The sequence below is a fragment of the Eriocheir sinensis genome, chromosome 29 (genome assembly GCF_024679095.1).
Source record: "Eriocheir sinensis breed Jianghai 21 chromosome 29, ASM2467909v1, whole genome shotgun sequence".
NCBI lineage: Eukaryota > Metazoa > Arthropoda > Malacostraca > Decapoda > Varunidae > Eriocheir > Eriocheir sinensis.
Window position 1 is genome coordinate 4526141 of NC_066537.1, and position 20078 is coordinate 4546218.

General features: G+C 49.3%; 1 protein-coding gene across 13 annotated transcripts in view; it reads left to right on the plus strand.

The window, feature by feature from the left end:
- The first annotated feature begins 76 nt into the window (after positions 1–76).
- The window catches only part of LOC127004805 (pro-resilin-like), a 29786-nt gene continuing 9784 nt past the window's right edge, over positions 77–20078 (plus strand). Inside the window, exons 1-3 of one of the 13 annotated variants that reach the window (XM_050872940.1) lie at positions 77–154; positions 638–700; positions 820–1359. In XM_050872940.1, coding sequence (XP_050728897.1) covers positions 143–154; positions 638–700; positions 820–1167 — 423 coding nt within the window. In that variant the 5' untranslated portion in view covers positions 77–142 and the 3' untranslated portion in view covers positions 1168–1359. Of the gene's footprint in view, positions 155–637; positions 701–819; positions 1360–7114; positions 7211–7464; positions 7528–7646; positions 8181–14793; positions 14869–15111; positions 15175–15293; positions 15827–20078 lie in introns of those variants that run through there. The other 12 variants (XM_050872950.1, XM_050872956.1, XM_050872955.1 and 9 more) reach the window with 12 other exon arrangements.

Here is a 20078-nt window from a genome sequence, read left to right on the forward strand (position 1 = left end):
ACGGGATGAGTTAGGCGTTGATTCACTAATGGCGGCAAAAACCCGTCAGCGGCTCACTCTGGGCGGCGGCGCGGCGGCCTATATAACATGCCCGCCGCCCAGCCAAGGCACGCCACTCCCCGGCTGACTCCATAACGCAAACATGAACACCAAGGTGCTCACGAGTGTGTGTGTGTGTGTGTGTGTGAGTCTGTAATTCACCTCTTGGTCTCCTGCCAGCCGTTCCCCTACGGAAGAGCACAGAGCTCGTAGTACCGATCTTTGGGTTGGGTGAACAGGGGCTACACGTGAAAGATAAACCCAACTTATCTTCACCCGGCCGGGGAATCGAACCCCGGTCCTTCTGGTTGTGAGGCAGACACTCATTCCATTGAGCTACCGTGTGTGTGTGTGTGTGTGTGTGTGTGTGTGTGTGTGTGTGTGTGTGTGTGTGTGTGTGTGTGTGTGTGTGTGTGTGTGTGTGTGTGTGTGTGTGTTTTGCCCTAGCAAAAATCTTTCCCCTCAGGCGAGCACTGTGTATATTCATAACCTTTCTTTGTCATTCCTCCACATTCCAAAGTTCCCCATAAGTGTGTATAACCTTCGGGTCAGGTCACTGCCCTCCCCGTGCCCGCCTCACGCCTCCCCTCCTCCCCAGGTGCTGCTCCTGCTGGCCATGGCCGCCTTCGCCGCCGCCGACCGCGGATACGGCAGACGCGACGTAAGTCCCCGCGTTGCTTGTAGCAAGATCTGTCTATTTAACGACCGTGACTTATATGAGCTGACTGTGTCCACGGTGACCCGCGACGCACGCGGCTAATGAGTCCTTCCTTCCTCCAGTTTGGCTCCTTCGAGTCCAGGTCCTTCGAGTCCAGGTCCTTCGAGTCCGACGAGGCCAAATACGACTTCCAGTGGGCCGTGAACCACCCACCCTCCGGCAACGACTTCGGGCAGCGCGAGGGCCGCGACGGCGACGACACCCAGGGCGTGTACACCGTGGCGCTGCCCGACGGCCGCCGCCAGACCGTCACCTACCACGTGGACGGCGACGACGGCTACATCGCCGACGTGAGGTACTCCGGCGAGGCGCGCTTCCCCGACTCCGACGAGTCCCACTCCTTCGAGTCCCGCGAGTCCTACCGCCGCCCCAGGCCATCCTACTACTTCGGCTCCAACGAGTCCAAGTAAGCAACAAACAAACAACGACGACGAAAACTCCGCCGACGCTGACCCGACCCGAGGAGCTGCCGTTGCAGGCCGCGGCCTCCGGCAGGCACCCTGCTGCCCGTGCTGCGGCCCCTGCTGTGGACGGCGGGGGGCCGCAGGACCTATTTATTGCTGACCTATTTATTGATGAATAAACGATGCAAAGAAGACAAACTTGTATCTCAAGAAACCCACCCAGAGATTTATGGTCAGGTAAAGACACGCTCGCGGCCTTGACGGGATAATTCTATAATATGTTCCTTGCAAAAAGATCTAGGACAGCCGCGCCGCAACTACCCAATTCATATTCACTGGCACAAACGTCGCCTTCAGATTAATGGCAATAAAAACAACCGGAACCTAATTTGGCGGCGAGAGAGCGAAGGGAAAAACGGCCGCGCATAAACACGTCAGGATTTGTAACACAGACTTTCCCTCTCTTGGTGTTGTTGTGTTGTTGTTGTTGTTGTTGTTGTCGTGTTGTTGTTGTTGTTGTTGTTGTTGTTGATGTTGTTGCTGTGTTGGTGTTGGTGTTGGTGTTGTGTTGGTGTTGGTGTTGTGTTGATGTTGTTGTCGTGTTGTTGTTGTTGTTGTTGTTGTTGTTGTTGTTGTTGTTGTTGTTGTTGTTGTTGTTGTTGTTGTTGTTGTTGTTGTTGTTGTTGTTGTTGTTGTTGTTGTTGTTGTTGTTGTTGATGTTGTTGTTGTTGTTGTGTTGTTGTTGTTGTTGATGTTGTTGTTGTTGGTGGTGGTGTTGGTGTTGTGTTGGTGTTGGTGTTGTTGTCGTGTTAGTGCTGTTGTCGTTGTTGTGTTGTCGTCACACAGTTGCATCACACACTAAAAAAAACTATTATAATAACACAAGAACACAAGGAACCTCCAAGATAGATGCAGGGAATACCACGGACCAAAACACACATATATAAAACGACTCGGTGTAATTTTTTTCCTTTTAAAATCTAAACAAACATAAACAAAGCTATTATGAACGAGGAGCATAAGAGCGAGTATAATATACATAATACTAAAACAGACCCCTGATAATTATAAGGTTCCTAATTCCTTCATCTCGCATCATAAAAAAGCTCGCTTCTACTGATGGTCAATGAAGATAATCGCGGGGAAGACCTCATCAAACAAACATAAACAAAGCTATTATGAACGAGGAGCATAAGAGCGAGTATAATATACATACTAAAACAGACCCCTGATATAAGGTTCCTAATTCCTTCATCTCGTATCATAAAAAAAGGCTCGCTTCTACTGATGGTCACTAAGGGCCAGTTCGACAGTCCAACACAGTCATTGTAAGTTCCCAAACCAATCTACACTCTACACAATGGTCCGTTATTTCTACTCAATAACAGACACTAAAGAGATTTTCCTGCGTGGGTTCCTAAAATTCCCACCTTTTTATGTCAATGCCAAACACCATACAAGGAATTTTCGTAGTATTTTGAGTTTGGTTGGGGAGCTTACAAACTTGCTGTACTGGACTGTGAAACTGTCCCTATATCGCCAGGGGTAGTTAGGTCCGGTCCGCTCTGTCAGGCTGGTGGGATGAAGATGATTGCGGGGAAGAGATCATCACCCTATGGAACCTCACCTCACCCTGCCCCAGTCCTACCTTACCCCACCCTGCCGTACCTTACCCCACCCTGCCCTACCTTACCCCCCCCTGCCCTACCTTACCCCACCCTGCCCTACCTTACCCCACCCTGCCCTACCTTACCCCACCCTGCCCTACCTTACCCCACCCTGCCCTACCTTACCCCACCCTGCCCTACCTTACCCCACCCTGCCCTACCTTACCCCACCCTGCCCTACCTTGCCCCACCCTGCCCTACCTTACCCCACCCTGCCCTACCTTACCCCATCCTGCCCTACCTTACCCCACCCTGCCCTACCTTACCCCACCCTGCCCCTTCTGCCCCACCTTACCCCACCCTGCCCTACCCCACCCCACCCTGCCCACCCCCACCCCACCCTGCCCTACCACCCCCACCCCTGCCCCACCTGCACCCCACCCTGCCCCACCTTACCCCACCCCTGCCCCACCTTGCCCCCACCCCTGCCCTGCCCTACCTTACCCCACCCTGCCCCCACCCCACCCCTGCCCTACCTTACCCCACCCTGCCCTACCTTACCCCACCCTGCCCTACCTAAACCCACCCTGCCCTACCTTAACCCACCTGCCCTGCCCCCACCCCACCTGCCCCTGCCCCACCCCACCCCTGCCCTGCCCTTGCCCCCACCCTGCCCTACCTTACCCCACCCTGCCCTTACCCCACACTGCCCTACCTTACCCCACCCTGCCCGACCTTAACCCCACCCTGCCCTGTACACCACCCTGCTCTACCTTGCCCCACCCTGCCCTACCTTACCCCACCCAGCCCTACTTTACCCGACCCTGCCCCTGCCCCACCTGCCCTACCACCCCACCCTGCCCCACCTTGCCCCACCACCCCTGCCCTGCCTTACCCCCACCCTGCCCCTACCCCACCCCTGCCCCACCTTACCCCACCCCTGCCCCTACCCCACCCTGCCCTACCTTGCCCCTGCCCCACCCCTGCACCCTTACCCCACCTTGCCCTACCTTACCCCACCCTGCCCTACCTTACCCCACCCTGCCCTACCTTACCCCACCCTGCCCTACCTTACCCCCTCTTGCCGTAGCTTACCCCACCTTGCCCTACCTTACCCTACCCTGCCCTACCTTACCCCACCCTGCCCTACCCCACCCTGCCCTGCCCCACCTTACCCCACCTGCCCTACCTCTGCCCCACCCTGCCCTACCCCACCCTGCCCTACCTTACCCCACCTGCCCTACCCCACCCACCCCTACCTTACCCAACCCTGCCTTACCCACCCTGCCCACCCCTGCACCCCCACCTGCCCTGTACCCCACCCTGCCCTACCTTACCCAACCCTGCCCCTGCCCTACCCCACCCTGCCCTGCACCCCACCCTGCCCTGCCTTACCACACCCTGCCCTACCTTACCCCTGCCCCCACCCCACCCCTGCCCTACCTTACCCCACCCCTGCCCTACCTTACCCCACCCTGCCCCACCCCCACCCCACCCCTACCTTACCCCGCCCTGCCCTACCTTACCCCACCCTGCCCTACCTTACCCCACCCTGCCCTACCTTACCCCACCCTGCCCTACCTTACCTCACCCTGCCCTACCTTACTCCACCCTGCCCTACCTTACCCCACCCTGCCCTACTTTACCCCATCCTGCCCTGCCTTACCCTACCCTGCCGTACCTTACCCCACCCAGCCCTACCTTACCCCACGTCACCCAATCCCACATCGTATAAAAAGTTGATGGTTCTTCACTATAGCTCTAGGGTGACTTTGCTCTGGTCAAGTCTGTCTGATGGTTTGAAGATGCTAATACGGATGTGATCGTCGGCCTAGGGAACCCCACCGCACATCGTTAAAAGGGTCGCTGTTGCTGATGGTCACTATGTCGCTAGGGGTGGTGAGGTGTGTCCTTGGTACGGTCTGTCTGTCTGTAGGTATGAAGATGCTAATACGGATGTGATTGTCGGCCTAGGGAACCCCACCGCACATCGTTAAAAGGGTCGCTGTTGCTGATGGTCGCTATCTCGCTAGGGGTGGTGAGGTGTACGGTCTGTCTGTCTGATGGTATGAAGATGCTAATAGCGATGAGATTCTTGGCGTAGGGAACCCCACCGCACATCGTTAAAAGGGTCGCTGTTGCTGATGGTCACTATGTCGCTAGGGGTGGTGAGGTGTGTCCTTGGTACGGTCTGTCTGTCTGTAGGTATGAAGATGCTAATAGCGATGAGATTCTCGGCCTAGGGAACCCCACCGCACATCGTTAAAAGGGTCGCTGTTGCTGATGGTCGCTATATCGCTAGGGTTGGTTGGGTTAAGTCTGTCTGTAGGTATGAATATGTTAGCGAAGAAGAGATAATCGGCCAATAGAACTCCTCATGTCGTAAAAAGCGGTCACTGTGTCGCTAAGGTTGGTTAGGTTTAAGGTTAGGTCTGTCTGTCTCTGTGTGAAGATGTACCCGGGGAAGATGTTAGAAGATACGAGAGGAGACTGTCACCCTATGGAACCCCCCCAACCCTACCTTACCGTACCTTACCTCTCTCTACCTTCCCTCCTCTCCCCTCTCTCCCCTTACCTTTCCTTCCCTCCTCCACCTCCCTCTCTTCCTTTCCCATCCTGCACCTCCCGTCTCTTCCCTTACCTCCCTCCACCTTCCCTTCCCTTCACTTCCTCCACCTCCGTCTCTTCCCTTACCTCCCGCCTGTCTGTCGATAAGGTCACCGGGTTGTCTCAGGGAGGAAAGGGCAAAAAAAAAAATCTTCTCTCGTTCACTGACTTAGAGAGAGAGAGGGAGAGAGAGAGAGGGATGAACGGAGGATGAGAGGGAAGCTTAAGAAGTGAGAAAGAGAGAGGGAGAGAGAGCTTGAGAGTGGATGAGAGGGAGAGTTAGAGAAAGGGAAGTGAGGGAGAGAAAGAGACAGAGAAAAACAAACACATAAACAAACAGAGATAAACACAAATGGAAAGGAAGACAGGCTGATAAGAGCACACACACACACACACACACACACACACACACACACACACACACACACACACACACACACACACACACACACACAGACACAGACACAGACACAGACACACACACACACACACACACACACACACACACAGACACAGACACACACACACACACACACACACACACACACACACACACACACACACACACACACACACACACACACACACACACACACACACACACACTGATAAATTGCTTCAGCTCAGGTCAAGGTCGCTGTTGCTTTGCCCCACACAGGTAACGCCTTAGACTCACCAGGTAAGAAGGGGGGCGGGGAGGGGGAGGGGGGGGCGAGAGGGGGCCAGGAAAGAGAACAGACAGGTGTGGTACTAGTTCAGGACGGTAATGAGCCACGCCCTACCTGTGCTGCACCCCCCCTTCCCCCCCCGCCTATACGTCCACCTAGGCCTAAAGTTTCACCTGTCTGATTATTTACCTGGGCGATCATTTACCTGTTTTTCATGGCATTCCTAGACCTAGTTATACCTCACTGATAAACTCCACCTTCTCTTGTTGCAGTCTTTTTTTTCTTCTTCCTTCTTTCGAGGTAGTGTTATTATCCATCCATGTGTAATTTCTATGCCTCGTCTGTCTTTCCAAATCGTTGCCTTTGGATGAATTTATTTGTGAGCCAACAGACGATGCAGCGTTTTCGAAGGTTTATTACCCAGTGACATGTAAACTCTATGCTCTGTCTGTCTAAATCATTGACTTCGTATATGTATTCTTCTGCAGCCAATAGATAATGCAGAGTTTTAGAAATGGTATTAACCTCCTATAATGGAGAGTAGTAAGGAGTGGCCAAAGGAGAGGTCAGTTTCAGGTGGAGAGGTGTCTTGATACTCTCCTCTTGCAGTGTTCTCAGGTGACAAATCGTTGACTTCGTATATATATATTTTTCTTCAGCCAACAGATGAAGCAGATGAAGTAGTATTAACCTCCTATAATGGAGAGTAGTAAATAGCAGCCAAAAGAGAGGTCAGTTTCAGGTGGAGAGGTGTGTTGATACCCTCCTCTTGCAGTGTTCTCGAAGTAGTAGCTATTAACCAGTCATGTGACTCTGTGCTCTGTCTTTCCAAATCGCTTTCTTTGTGTACATATTTTCTTCGGCCAACAGATGAAGCAGTGTTCTCGAAGTGGCACAAATGAGCGGCAATACGCTAGGTTTCCACACATCACTGTCACGAGGTGTTGTGTTCTCTTTCCACACCGACAAAAAAGTTGGCCAGATTGATGCGGGGGAGGCGTTCGGGGCAGGAGCGCTGGGCGGGAGCGTTGGCGGGTTTGAGAAACGCCCCAAAAACTCGCCGGGAAGGAGGAGAGGCGCGAGGCGGCGGCCAGCCTATATAACACCTCAGCCTCCGCTCAGCCTCACAGTGCTCCGCTCCCAACACACGACAACATGAACACCAAGGTACACAGCCACTCAGGGCTGTGCACATGAGGCGCCTGTGTGCCTGCGTGTGCCTGTGTGTGTGTGTGTGTGTGTGTGTGTGTGTGTGTGTTTTGCCTTAGCAAAAATCTTTCCCCTCAGGCGAGCACTGTGTATATTCATAACCCTTCTTGGTCATTCCTTCACATTCCAAAGTTCCCCATAAGTGTGTATAACCTTCGGGTCAGGTCATTGCCCTTCCCGTGCCCGCCTCACGCCTCCCCTCACCCCCCCAGGTGCTGCTCCTGCTGGCCATGGCCGCCTTCGCCGCCGCCGACCGCGGCTACGGCAGACGCGACGTAAGTCCCCGCGCTGCTTGTAGCAAGATTTGTCTATTTAACGACCGTGACTTATATGAGCTGACTGTGTCCACGGTGACCCGCGACGCACGCGGCTAATGAGTCCTTCCTTCCTCCAGAGCGGCTCCTTCGAGTCCTTCGAGTCCAGGTCCTTCGAGTCCGACGAGGCCAAATACGACTTCCAGTGGGCCGTGAACCACCCACCCTCCGGCAACGACTTCGGGCAGCGCGAGGGCCGCGACGGCGACAACACCCAGGGCGTGTACACCGTGGCGCTGCCCGACGGCCGCCGCCAGACCGTCACCTACCACGTGGACGGCGACGACGGCTACATCGCCGACGTGAGGTACTCCGGCGAGGCGCGCTTCCCCGACTCCGACGAGTCCCACTCCTTCGAGTCCCGCGAGTCCTACCGCCGCCCCAGGCCATCCTACTACTTCGGCTCCAACGAGTCCAAGTAAGCAACAAAAAAACAACGACGACGAAAACTCCGCCGACGCTGACCCGACCCGAGGAGCTGCCGTTGCAGGCCGCGGCCTCCGGCGGGCACCCTGCTGCCCGTGCTGCGGCCCCCGCTGTGGACGGCGGGGGGCCGCAGGACCTATTTATTGTTGACCTATTTATTGATGAATAAACGATGCAAAGAAGACAAACTTGTATCTTAAGAAACCCACCCAGAGATTTATGGTCAGGTAAAGACACGCTCGCGGCCTTGACGGGATAATTCTATAATATGTTCCTTGCAAAAAGATCTAGGACAGCCGCGCCGCAACTGTCCAATTCATATTCACTGGGCACAAACGTCGCCTTCGGATTAATGGCAATAAAAACAACCGGAACCTAATTTGGCGGCGAGAGAGCGAAGGGAAAAACGGCCGCGCATAAACACGTCAAGATTTGTAACACAGACTTTCCCTCTCTTGGTGTTGTTGTGTTGTTGTTGTTGTTGTTGTTGTTGTTGTCGTGTTGTTGTTGTTGTTGTTGTTGTTGTTGTTGTTGTTGTTGTTGTTGTTGTTGTTGTTGTTGTTGTTGTTGTTGTTGTCGTGTTGTTGTTGTTGTTGTTGTGTTGTCGTCACACAGTTGCACCACACACTAAAAAAAACTATTATAAGAACACAAGAACACAAGGAACCTCCAAGATAGATGCAGGGAATACCACGGACCACTATACACATAGTGTTGAGGGTGTTGAGGCTCTCTCAGACTCCCTTGAGCGAGCACTTGGTACCCTGAGGGATTTTTTAGTATAGGCGAGGGGGGGAGGAGTAATGGGAGGGGACATCTAGCTCATAATATAACCAGGCAGCTTAGAAGTAATTCTAGGGGAGTAACAGAGGACGGGCTAAGAATATTCTATACTAACAGCAGGAGCCTCAGAAACAAGATAGACTTACTAAAGGGTGAAGCTTGTTCAGAAAATTTTGACATAATAGCGATCACTGAGACATGGATAGACAGTGCTAATAGAAATTTTAGATCAGAATTTGAAATAACGGGTTATCAGATGTTTCACAAAGACAGAAGGGGCAGAAAGGGAGGTGGAGTTGCGCTATATGTTAAAGACTCACTTAAATGTTTAGTTAACAATTCAGTCAAAACTAACATGGATTCAGAATCAGTTTGGGTGGACGTTTACAAAGGGAAAGAAAAACTAACTCTAGGAGTTCTGTACAGGCCACCTAACCTTAACAGGCAGGACACGAGTATATTACTACAGGAGATTGGCAGGGCGAGTAGGAGTAGAAATGTCTGCGTAATGGGGGACTTTAATTATAGGAATATAGACTGGGAAGACCTAGTGGGTGACCTGGAAGCCGAGGACTTTCTTGAAGTTATACAAGATAATTTCCTTAAGCAGGTAGTTACTGAGCCTACCAGAGGAGATAACATATTAGACTTAGTCCTAACCAATAATGGGAACTTGCTACGTGAGTTGGAGGTGGGCGGAGAGTTAGGAAATAGTGACCACAGAACGGTTCGTTTTAGCTTAGACTGGGCGGCAACCCGCGAACCAAACCCAGTGTTAGTGCCAGATTTCAGAAGAGCAAACTACGAGGGGCTTCGAAGACATCTTGAAGGGGTAAACTGGGATAATCTAGGGATTCATGAGGGCCAGAACTGCGGATTGGAGAGCCAGGAGAACCAGGCAGAAATGTCTTACAATAATTTAGTTAGAGTAATAGTAGAGGGGCAAGGACAGCATATACCACAGCGAACACTTAGAAAAGAAAACAGTGATCATAAGTGGATGACTCGTGGACTAAAATACGAGATTGGGTTAAAGAAGGGAATTTATCAGAAAATAAAGAATGGGGAAACACATCTCAGGGGCCGGTACGTCGAACTATCTAGATTAGTGAAGAAAAACACCAGGATAGCAAAAAGGAACTATGAGATCAAAGTAGCAAATGAGGCGAAAAGTAATCCTAAGGGCTTCTTTCAGATGTATAGAACAAAAACACGGGAGAAAATTGGACCGCTGAAAACAAACACAGGGGAGCTAGTAGAAAATTACGAAAATATGAGCACATTGTTGAACGACTACTTCCTTTCAGTATTCACACAGGAGGATCGAACGACTATACCGGAAAGAGTTCAGGTGTACGAGGGCGGGGATGGCGATAAATTGAGGGATATAATCATTACCAGGCAAGTAGTTCAGGATGAGATAGATAAGCTTAAGAAGAACAAGTCGCCAGGTCCTGACGGGATATTTCCGAGGGTATTAAAGGAATTAGGTGATGTACTCAGTGACCCACTAACCGACATCTTTAAGATGTCGGTAAATACTGGCTATGTGCCGAGCCTATGGAAAGTAGCTAATGTGACGCCGATTTTTAAAAAGGGGGACAGGTCAGTTGCTTCAAACTATCGCCCAATTAGCCTAACATCGGTTATAGGCAAGATGCTGGAGTCCATAATAGCCAGGAACATTCGGGAGCATTTAGAGAATCATAGCTTAATTCACGACTCACACAAAAGGTAGGTCATGCCTCACCAATCTCTTGTCCTTCTACAATAAAGTATTTGAGGAGGTTGACAGAGATGAAAATTATGATGTAATCTATCTTGATTTTAGTAAAGCGTTTGACAAAGTTCCTCACCAAGGACTGTTGCTTAAATTACAGGCTCACGGAGTAGAGGGTAAAGTTTTGAACTGGGTCAAGGCGTGGCTTAGCAATGGGAAGCAAAGAGTGCAAATCAATGGTAAAAGATCTGACTGGGGATGTGTTACGAGTGGGGTCCCACAAGGTTCGGTATTAGGTCCACTTTTGTTTATTATTTATATCAATGACTTAGATACAGGAATTTGTAGTGATGTTAGTAAATTTGCAGATGATACCAAGATCGGTAGAGTAATTGAGTCGGATCAGGACGCTAGTATTCTCCAAGGTGAACTCAACAGATTGTATGACTGGGCGGATAAATGGCAGATGGAGTTCAATGTAGGGAAGTGCAGTATTCTGAGAGTAGGTAGGAACAACCCCTTACATAACTATTGCTTAAATGACACTCTCATAAGCAGGTCTGGGTGCGAGAGGGATTTAGGGGTCTTAGTGAGCTCTGATCTCCGTCCAAGGGCACAATGCATTCAAGCTAGAAATCGAGCTAATAGGGTACTGGGATTTATTTCAAGGAGCGTAAGCAACAGAAGCCCCGAAGTCTTCCTCAAACTATATTTAGCATTAGTTAGACCTCATCTTGACTATGCGGTTCAGTTCTGGTCACCTTGCTATACAATGGATATCAAAATGTTAGAATCGGTGGGGTGCAGAGGAGGATGACCAAGATGATTCAGGGGTTGAGAAACTTGCCATACGAGGCAAGACTCAAACAGTTAAACTTACATTCTCTAAAAAGGCGAAGGGTGCGTGGAGACATGATCGAGGTTTATAAATGGATGAAGGGCTTTAATAAGGGAGACATTCATAAGGTTTTGTTGGTAAGAGAACCGGGTAGGACACGAAGTAATGGGTTTAAACTGGATAAATTCAGATTCAACAGGGACATAGGCAAAAATTGGTTTACTAACAGGGTGGTGGATGAGTGGAATAGGCTTAGCAGTCATGTGGTGAGTGCCAATACAATTGTCACATTCAAAAATAGACTAGATAAATTCATGGACAGCGATATTAGGTGGGGTTAGATTCACGGGAGCTTAGGGTCAAAGGAGCTGCCTTGTACAGGCCTACCGGCCTCTAGTAAACTCCTGCGTTCTTAGTTCTTATGTTCTTATATAAAACGACTCTTTGTATTTTTTTTCCTTTTAAAATCTAAACAAACATAAACAAAGCTATTATGAACGAGGAGCATAAGAGCGACTATAATATACATACTAAAACAGACCCCTGATATAAGGTTCCTAATTCCTTCATCTCGTATCATAGAAAAGCTCGCTTCTACTGATGGTCACTCTATCGCCAGGGGTAGTTAGGTCCGGGTCGCTCTGTCAGACTGGTGGGATGAAGATAATCGCGGGGAAGACCTCATCACCCTATGGAACTTCACCTCAAATGTTTTCCTTTTAAAATCTAAACAAACATAAACAAAGCTATTATGAACGAGGAGCCATAGACTTCACAACTAGTTGACGGGAAATCTCTTCAGTCTTGGCGCGCTGGCTTCGCGTAAGGGGCCGATTGTTATGGCGACTTTCACTGCGACAACTCAAACACACTCTGCGTTCTTACTCCGAATTTAAGTGGAAACAGGACGAAATCTTCAAGTTTTAGTGCATACAAGCAGGCAGGAGTGTCTCTAGAGTGATTTGGTCGAGGATTCAAGGTAACTTATATAAAATAGCACCATGCGTGCACTTTGAAAACGTTGTGTAAAAAATGGCAAATTTGCGTAACTTTAGGTTGAAATCTTTACGTAAAATGAATGATAACTGTAGGATAGTGAAGTCCACAGTTTTACGTATTAGGAAACAAGAAATGTACGTTTAGATAGTGCCTACATGGCATCTCAGCTCAGTTCCCGCGTCGCCTAACTCGCCTTAGGCACGCAGTCAGCTGGGCACTTCCCCTCTGTAAAGGATTATCGCTGTCCTGCCTCTGTTTACTCTCCAAGTAAAGGACCTACAGTTATTCATCGTCTCTGTACCCTTCCCCACAACTGCAAGGATCCAGAGGACGATACAAGAAGACACAGAAGGCAGTGGATCGAGTGGAAGTGACGGAGGAGACACAAGATATGAGGACGCCGCGACCCCGTGGAGTAAACTGTGGAGGAGCCGTACTACGCCATCAGTGCAGTGACTCAGTGTTGTGTGCAGAACTTCATGGTGAGCAACAGGTTGGCCCAGCGCCTGCATTTGCTGAAGCTCGTCGGGTTCTTCCCCGGGGACGTGCAGGCCGACCTGGACCGGGCCAAGGCAGAGGAGAAGGAGGACGACGAGGTGACCTTGGCCCAGCTTGCCAGGGAGCTGGCCGACGACCAGCCGGACCCGCCGACGGACGAGTTGCTCCTCGCCGCGGTCGGCAACTACGCCGGCTACCTGGCCAGGAAGGTCCAGGCCAACTCCTCTGTGGCCGAGTGCTGCAAGCAGGAGCTTGCCCAGCAGGAGGAGATGAAGATTACCGTGGAGCTCGAGAGGGGCGACCCGCCCTCTGTGATGTTCGACGCCCTGGTCGAGCTGGTCGACAGGGGAGAGCTGGAGACGGGCCGGGCGGTCCTGAAGCGGCCATCTCTCCCAATGGCCCACATGGCGTCCTTCGGGATGTCGCTGTGGGACTCCCTGATGTGCAGGGAGGACAAGAAGGAGCGCAGGTTGAGGTTCCTCTCCCTTGCCATGCGCCACAGGGACGGGTTCAGGCACCTCCTAGAGTTCCTGGCGGCCTCAGACCCGACCTTGCAGGGGTACAGGTGCCAGGAGGGGCACAACCTGGCCAACACCATCTTGCCGCACATCAGCAGGTCCCTCTTCAACTGTTTCGGTGCTAATTTCTCCAAGGACGTGACCTCAGAAGCGAGGAAGAACAAGGCCTTGAAGCAGCCGACCGGCAGGAAGAGGAGCAGTATCGAGGAGGGCAGGAAGGAGACGGCGAGGAACAGGGACGTGTACAAGTCCAGGAAACTGACCGGGGCCCACAAGTCATAGGCCAAAAGGCTAAAGTGATTGTTCAGGGACGAGGGCCAGATAGCCGGCAAGACGTGCTGCGGCAATAGTGACATAATTCAACCAAAATCAGTTGTGATTGAATAAAGAAAAAGAATATTTTGCTTAAGTTGAGAAAAATTAATATTTTTCTGAATTCTATACTAAAATATTAAGTTTCAAATGTTAAAATTAATTTATTTATTAGATTTTAAAACTTACGTAAAAATTGCACTAAATAGAAAAAAATAAGTAGCTATTTCGGGCAAAAACTTATAAGATATGCTAAATATTGCTATTGATTCTGAAAATATAAGTGATTATCTCTGCATTTGGTGATGTTTGTGCATCTAGCGTAAAATCTGAGGATTTTATAGCCTTTTTAAGTTTTGTTATACTTATATAAAAAACAATTAATCGGGATTTTATTAGGGAACGACTTTGAATTTTTTGATACCGCTGCTCATGGAGACTCATATATGCCTAAGGGAGGTGCCTGTTTTAGTTTCAGGTCGCTAGCTGCTTTGGTTTTGAAAATATTTAAATTTTAAATTTTTGAAAATCGGCCCCCTGCGAATCGGCCCCGCGCCCCGTTTCCCGTCAAGAGATTGTGAAGTCTATGGAGGAGCATAAGAGCGACTATAACATACATACTAAAACAGATCCCTGATATAAGGTTCCTAATTCCTTCATTTCGTATCATAAAAAAAAGCTCGCTTCTACTGATGGTCACTAAGGGCCAGTTCGACAGTCCAACACAGTCATTGTAAGTTCCCAAACCAATCTACACTCTACACAATGATCCGTTATTTCTACTCAATACCAGACACTAAAGAGATTTTCCTGCGTGGGTTCCTAAAATTCCCACCTTATTATGTCAGCGCCAAACACCACACAAGGAATTTTCGAAGTATTTTGAGTTTGGTTGGGGAGCTTACAAACTTGCTGTACTGGACTGTGAAACTGGCACAAATGAGCGGCAATACGCTAGGTTTCCACACATCACTGTCACGAGGTGTTGTGTTCTCTTTCCACACCGACAAAAAAGTTGGCCAGATTGATGCGGGGGAGGCGTTCGGGGCAGGAGCGCTGGGCGGAAGCGTTGGCGGGTTTGAGAAACGCCGCAAAAACTCGCCGGGAAGGAGGAGAGGCGCGAGGCGGCGGCCAGCCTATATAACACCTCAGCCTCCGCTCAACCTCACAGTGCTCCACTCCCAACACACGACAACATGAACACCAAGGTACACAGCCACTCAGGGCTGTGCACATGAGGCGCCTTTGTGCCTGCGTGTGCCTGTGTGTGTGTGTGTGTGTGTGTGTGTTTTGCCTTAGTAAAAATCTTTCCCCTCAGGCGAGCACTGTGTATATTCATAACCCTTCTTAGTCATTCCTTCACATTCCAAAGTTCCCCATAAGTGTGTATAACCTTCGGGTCAGGTCACTGCCCTCCCCGTGCTCGCCTCACGCCTCCCCTCCCCCCCCAGGTGCTGCTCCTGCTGGCCATGGCCGCCTTCGCCGCCGCCGACCGCGGCTACGGCAGACGCGACGTAAGTCCCTGCGTTGCTTGTAGCAAGATCTGTCTATTTAACGACCGTGACTTATATGAGCTGACTGTGTCCACGGTGACCCGCGACGCACGCGGCTAATGAGTCCTTCCTTCCTCCAGAGCGGCTCCTTCGAGTCCTTCGAGTCCAGGTCCTTCGAGTCCGACGAGGCCAAATACGACTTCCAGTGGGCCGTGAACCACCCACCCTCCGGCAACGACTTCGGGCAGCGCGAGGGCCGCGACGGCGACGACACCCAGGGCGTGTACACCGTGGCGCTACCCGACGGCCGCCGCCAGACCGTCACCTACCACGTGGACGGCGACGACGGCTACATCGCCGACGTGAGGTACTCCGGCGAGGCGCGCTTCCCCGACTCCGACGAGTCCCACTCCTTCGAGTCCCGCGAGTCCTACCGCCGCCCCAGGCCATCCTACTACTTCGGCTCCAACGAGTCCAAGTAAGCAACAAACAACGACGAAGACGCCGTCGACGCTGACCCGACCCGAGGAGCCGCCGTTGCAGGCCGCGGCCTCCGGCGGGCTCCCTCCTGCCCGTGCTGCGGCCCCTGCTGTGGACGGCGGGGGGCCGCAGGACCTATTTATTGTTGACCTATTTATTGATGAATAAACGATGCAAAGAAGACAAACTTGTATCTCAAGAAACCCACCCAGAGATTTATGGTCAGGTAATGACACGCTCGCGGCCTTGACGGGATAATTCTATAATATGTTCCTTGCAAAAAGATCTAGGACAGCCGCGCCGCAACTACCCAATTCATATTCACTGGGCACAAACGTCGCCTTCGGATTAATGGCAATAAAAACAACCGGAACCTAATTTGGCGGCGAGAGAGCGAAGGGAAAAACGGCCGCGCATAAACACGTCAAGATTTGTAACACAGCCTTTCCCTCTCTTGGTGTTGTTGTGTTGTTGTTGTTGTTGTTGATGTTGTTGTTGTTGTTGTTGGTGGTGTTGTTGTCGTGTTGGTGTTGTTGTTGTCGTGTTGTTGTTGTTGTTGTTGATGATGTTGTTGTATTGGTGTTGGTGTTGTTGTCGTGTTGGTGTTGTTGTTGTTGTTGTTGATGTTGTTGTTGTTGTTGGTGGTGTTGTTGTTGTCGTGTTGTTGTCGTGTTGGTGTTGTTGTTGTCGTGTTGTTGTCGTGTTGGTGTTGTTGTTGTCGTGTTGTTGTCGTGTTGGTGTTGTTGTTGTTGTTGTTGATGATGTTGTTGTATTGGTTAGTTAGTGTTGTTGTCGTGTTGGGGTTGTTGTTGTGTTGGTGTTGTTGTTGTGTTGATGTTGTTGTTGTTGTTATCGTGTTGTTGTTGTTGTTGTTGATAATGTTGTTGTTGTTGTCGTGCTGGTGTTGTTGTCGTGTTGGTGTTGTCTTCGTGTTGGTGTTGTTGTTGTGTTGATGTTGTTGTTGTTGTATTGATGTTGTTGTTGTTGCTGTTGTTGTTGTTTTATTGGTGTTGTTGTTGTTGTTGTCGTGTTGTTGTTGTTGTCGTGTTGGTGTTGTTGTCGTGTTGGTGTTGTTGTTGTTGTTGTCGTGTTGGTGTTGTTGTCGTGTTGGTGTTGTTGTCGTGTTGGTGTTGTTGTCGTGTTGGTGTTGTTGTTGTGTTGATGTTGTTGTTGTTGTTGTTGTCGTGTTGTTGTTGTTGTTGTTGATGATGATGTTGTTGTTGTATTGGTGTTGGTGGTGTTGTCGTGTTGGTGTTGTTGTTGTGTTGTTGTTGTTGTGTTGATGTTGTTGTGTTGATGTTGTTCTTGTTGATGATGTTGTTGTTGATGATGTTGTTGTTGTATTGGTGTTGGTGTTGTTGTCGTGTTGTTGTTGTTGTTGTGTTGGTGTTGTTGTCGTGTTATTGTTGTTGATGATGATGTTGTTGTTGTATTGGTGTTGGTGTTGTTGTCGTGTTGGTGCTGTTGTTGTGTTGGTGTTGTTGTCGTGTTGGTGTTGTTGTTGTGTTGGTGTTGTTGTTGTCTTGGTGTTGTTGTCGTGTTGTTGTTGTTGTTGTTGTTGTTGTTGTTGTAGTTGTTGTTGTTGTTGTTGTTGTTGTTGTTGTTGTTGTTGTTGTTGTTGATGTTGTCGTGTTTTTGTTGTTGTTGTTGTTGTTGTTGGCGTGTTGTTATTGGAATGTTGTTGTTGTTGTCGTGTTGTTGTCGTTGTCGTGTTGGTGTTGTTGTCGTGTTGGTGTTGTTGTCGTGTTAGTGTTGTTGTCGTTGTTGTGTTGTCGTCACACAGTTGCACCACACACTAAAAAAAACTATTATAAGAACACAAGAACACAAGGAACCTCCAAGATAGATGCAGGGAATACCACGGACCAAAACACATATATAAAACGACCCGGTGTAATTTTTTTCCTTTTAAAATCTAAACAAACATAAACAAAGCTATTATGAACGAGGAGCATAAGAGCGACTATAATATACATACTAAAACAGACCCCTGATATAAGGTTCCTAATTCCTTCATTTCGTATCATAAAAATAAGCTCGCTTCTACTGATGGTCACTAAGGGCCAGTTCGACAGTCCAACACAGTCATTGTAAGTTCCCAAACCAATCTACACTCTACACAATGGTCCGTTATTTCTACTCAATAACAGACACTAAAGAGATTTTCCTGCGTGGGTTCCTAAAATTCCCACCTTTTTATGTCAGCGCCAAACACCATACAAGGAATTTTCGTAGTATTTTGAGTTTGGTTGGGGAGCTTACAAACTTGCTGTACTGGACTGTGAAACTGGCCCTATATCGCCAGGGGTAGTTAGGTCCGGTCCGCTCTGTCAGGCTGGTGGGATGAAGATGATCACGGGGAAGACCTCATCACCCTATGGAACCTCACCTCACCCTGCCCCAGCCCTACCTTACCCCACCCTGCCCTACCTTACCCGACCCTGCCCTACCTTACCCCACCCTGCCCTACCTTACCCCACCCTGCCCTACCTACTCAACTCTAACTACTCAACGGACAGCCTTCCGATTGGCTTCCAGTCACTAGTGGAGTGCCTCAAGGGTCAGTGCTGGGACCCATTCTCTTCATCATATATATCAACGACCTCGAATCAGGACTGAAATCCACAATATCGAAATTTGCTGATGACACTAAGGGGGGGGGGAAAGGCCCTCACAAAGACCGACTGCGAAATCATTCAGAAAGACCTCAATCACATTATCGAATGGTCGGAAAAATGGCAAATGTCCTTTAATGTTGACAAATGCAAAGTCATGCACATTGGGTCCAGAAATAGTAACCACACATACATCATGAATGGGAGACCTCTGCAAGCGATGCAGGAGGAAAAGGATCTTGGAGTCACTATCAGCATTGACCTGAAACACGCGAATCACTGTAAAAAAGCATACAATAAAGCCAACACTATGCTCGGGTTCATAGCGAGGAACTTCGAGTGTAAAACGCCAGACGTGATGCTATCCTTGTATAATTCCATGGTAAGACCGCACCACGAGTATGCTGTACAGTTCTGGTCTCCTAATTACAGAAAGGACATTGATTTACTGGAAAGGATTCAACGACGCGCCACGAAAATGATACCAACCTTAAGGGCTCAACCGTACGAGGAACGACTCAAGCGACTCAATCTCTTTACATTGGAGAAAAGACGCCTACGAGGAGATATGATTCAAGTCTTCAAGTATCTGAAAATATTCAATAACGTCGATTACTCCAATTTCTTTGAATTGCAAACCAACTCAAGAACTATAAATAACGGTTTACCCATTCAGTCTAGTCGATGTAACACAGACATCGGAAGGAGTTTCTTTTTAAACCGAGTCATCCGTCACTGGAACAATCTTCCTTCAGAAGTAGTAAATGCGAATACTATCAACTCCTTCAAATATAGAATCGACCGTCACTTCGCTGCGTCGGGAGTAAACTGAATATTGAGTTGCTTTCATCTGCTCCTCAATATCGAGGCGCTTTCATCTGCTCCTCAATGTCGAGGTGCTTTCATCTGCTCCCCAGGCCCCAGGCTGTCGAGCAGATTAAATCACCAAAGCGGGCAACCTCGTAATGAGCCAATAGGCTTTCTGTTGCCTGCGTTTCCATCCATCCATGTTTCCTCTTCAAACTCTTCCTCCTTCTCCAACACTGTCATTTCCTCCTCCTCCTCCTCCTCCTCCCCCTCCTCCTCCTCCTCTTCCTTATCAAACCTAACCTAACCAATCCTAACCTAACCTTCTTCTTCTTCTTCCCCTTCTCTTCCTCCTCCTCCTCCTCCTCCCCCTCCTCCTCCTCCTCCTCTTCCTAATCAAACCTAACCTAACCAATCCTAACCTAGCCTTCTTCTTCTTCTTCCCCTTCTCTTCCTCCTCCTCCTCCTCCTCCTCCTAATCAAACCTAACCTAACCAATCCTAACCTAACCTCCTTCTTCTTCTTCCCCTCCTCCTCCTCCTCCTTCCTAGGTTGAAAAATTTGTCATATGAACAAAGGCTTAAAGAAGTAAATTTATTCAGCCTATCAAAACGAAGAATGCGAGGCGATCTAATAGAAGTGTTTAAAATGTTCAAAGGATTCAGTGATATTAATGCGGAAGATTACTTTACAATTGATCGATCAAATAGAACAAGAAGAAATCACAATTTGAAGATAAGTGGTAAAAGATTCTCGTCGCACGAAGCTAAACACTTCTTCTTCAATCGAGTTGTTAATGTTTGGAACTCTCTACCTTGTGATGTCGTTGATAGTACAACAGTTACGGCCTTCAAGAATAGATTAGACAAGTGTTTTGAATCCAACCAGCAACTAAGATATTACTCATTGTCGTAATAACGTTAAGTTCTTTCGAATACTGGTGTCCTTGTCCGCTTTTATCGCCCGGTTAGTGGTAGCAGTAATGGTAGTTCTTTCCTCTTTCCTACATAAATTCCATGCAGT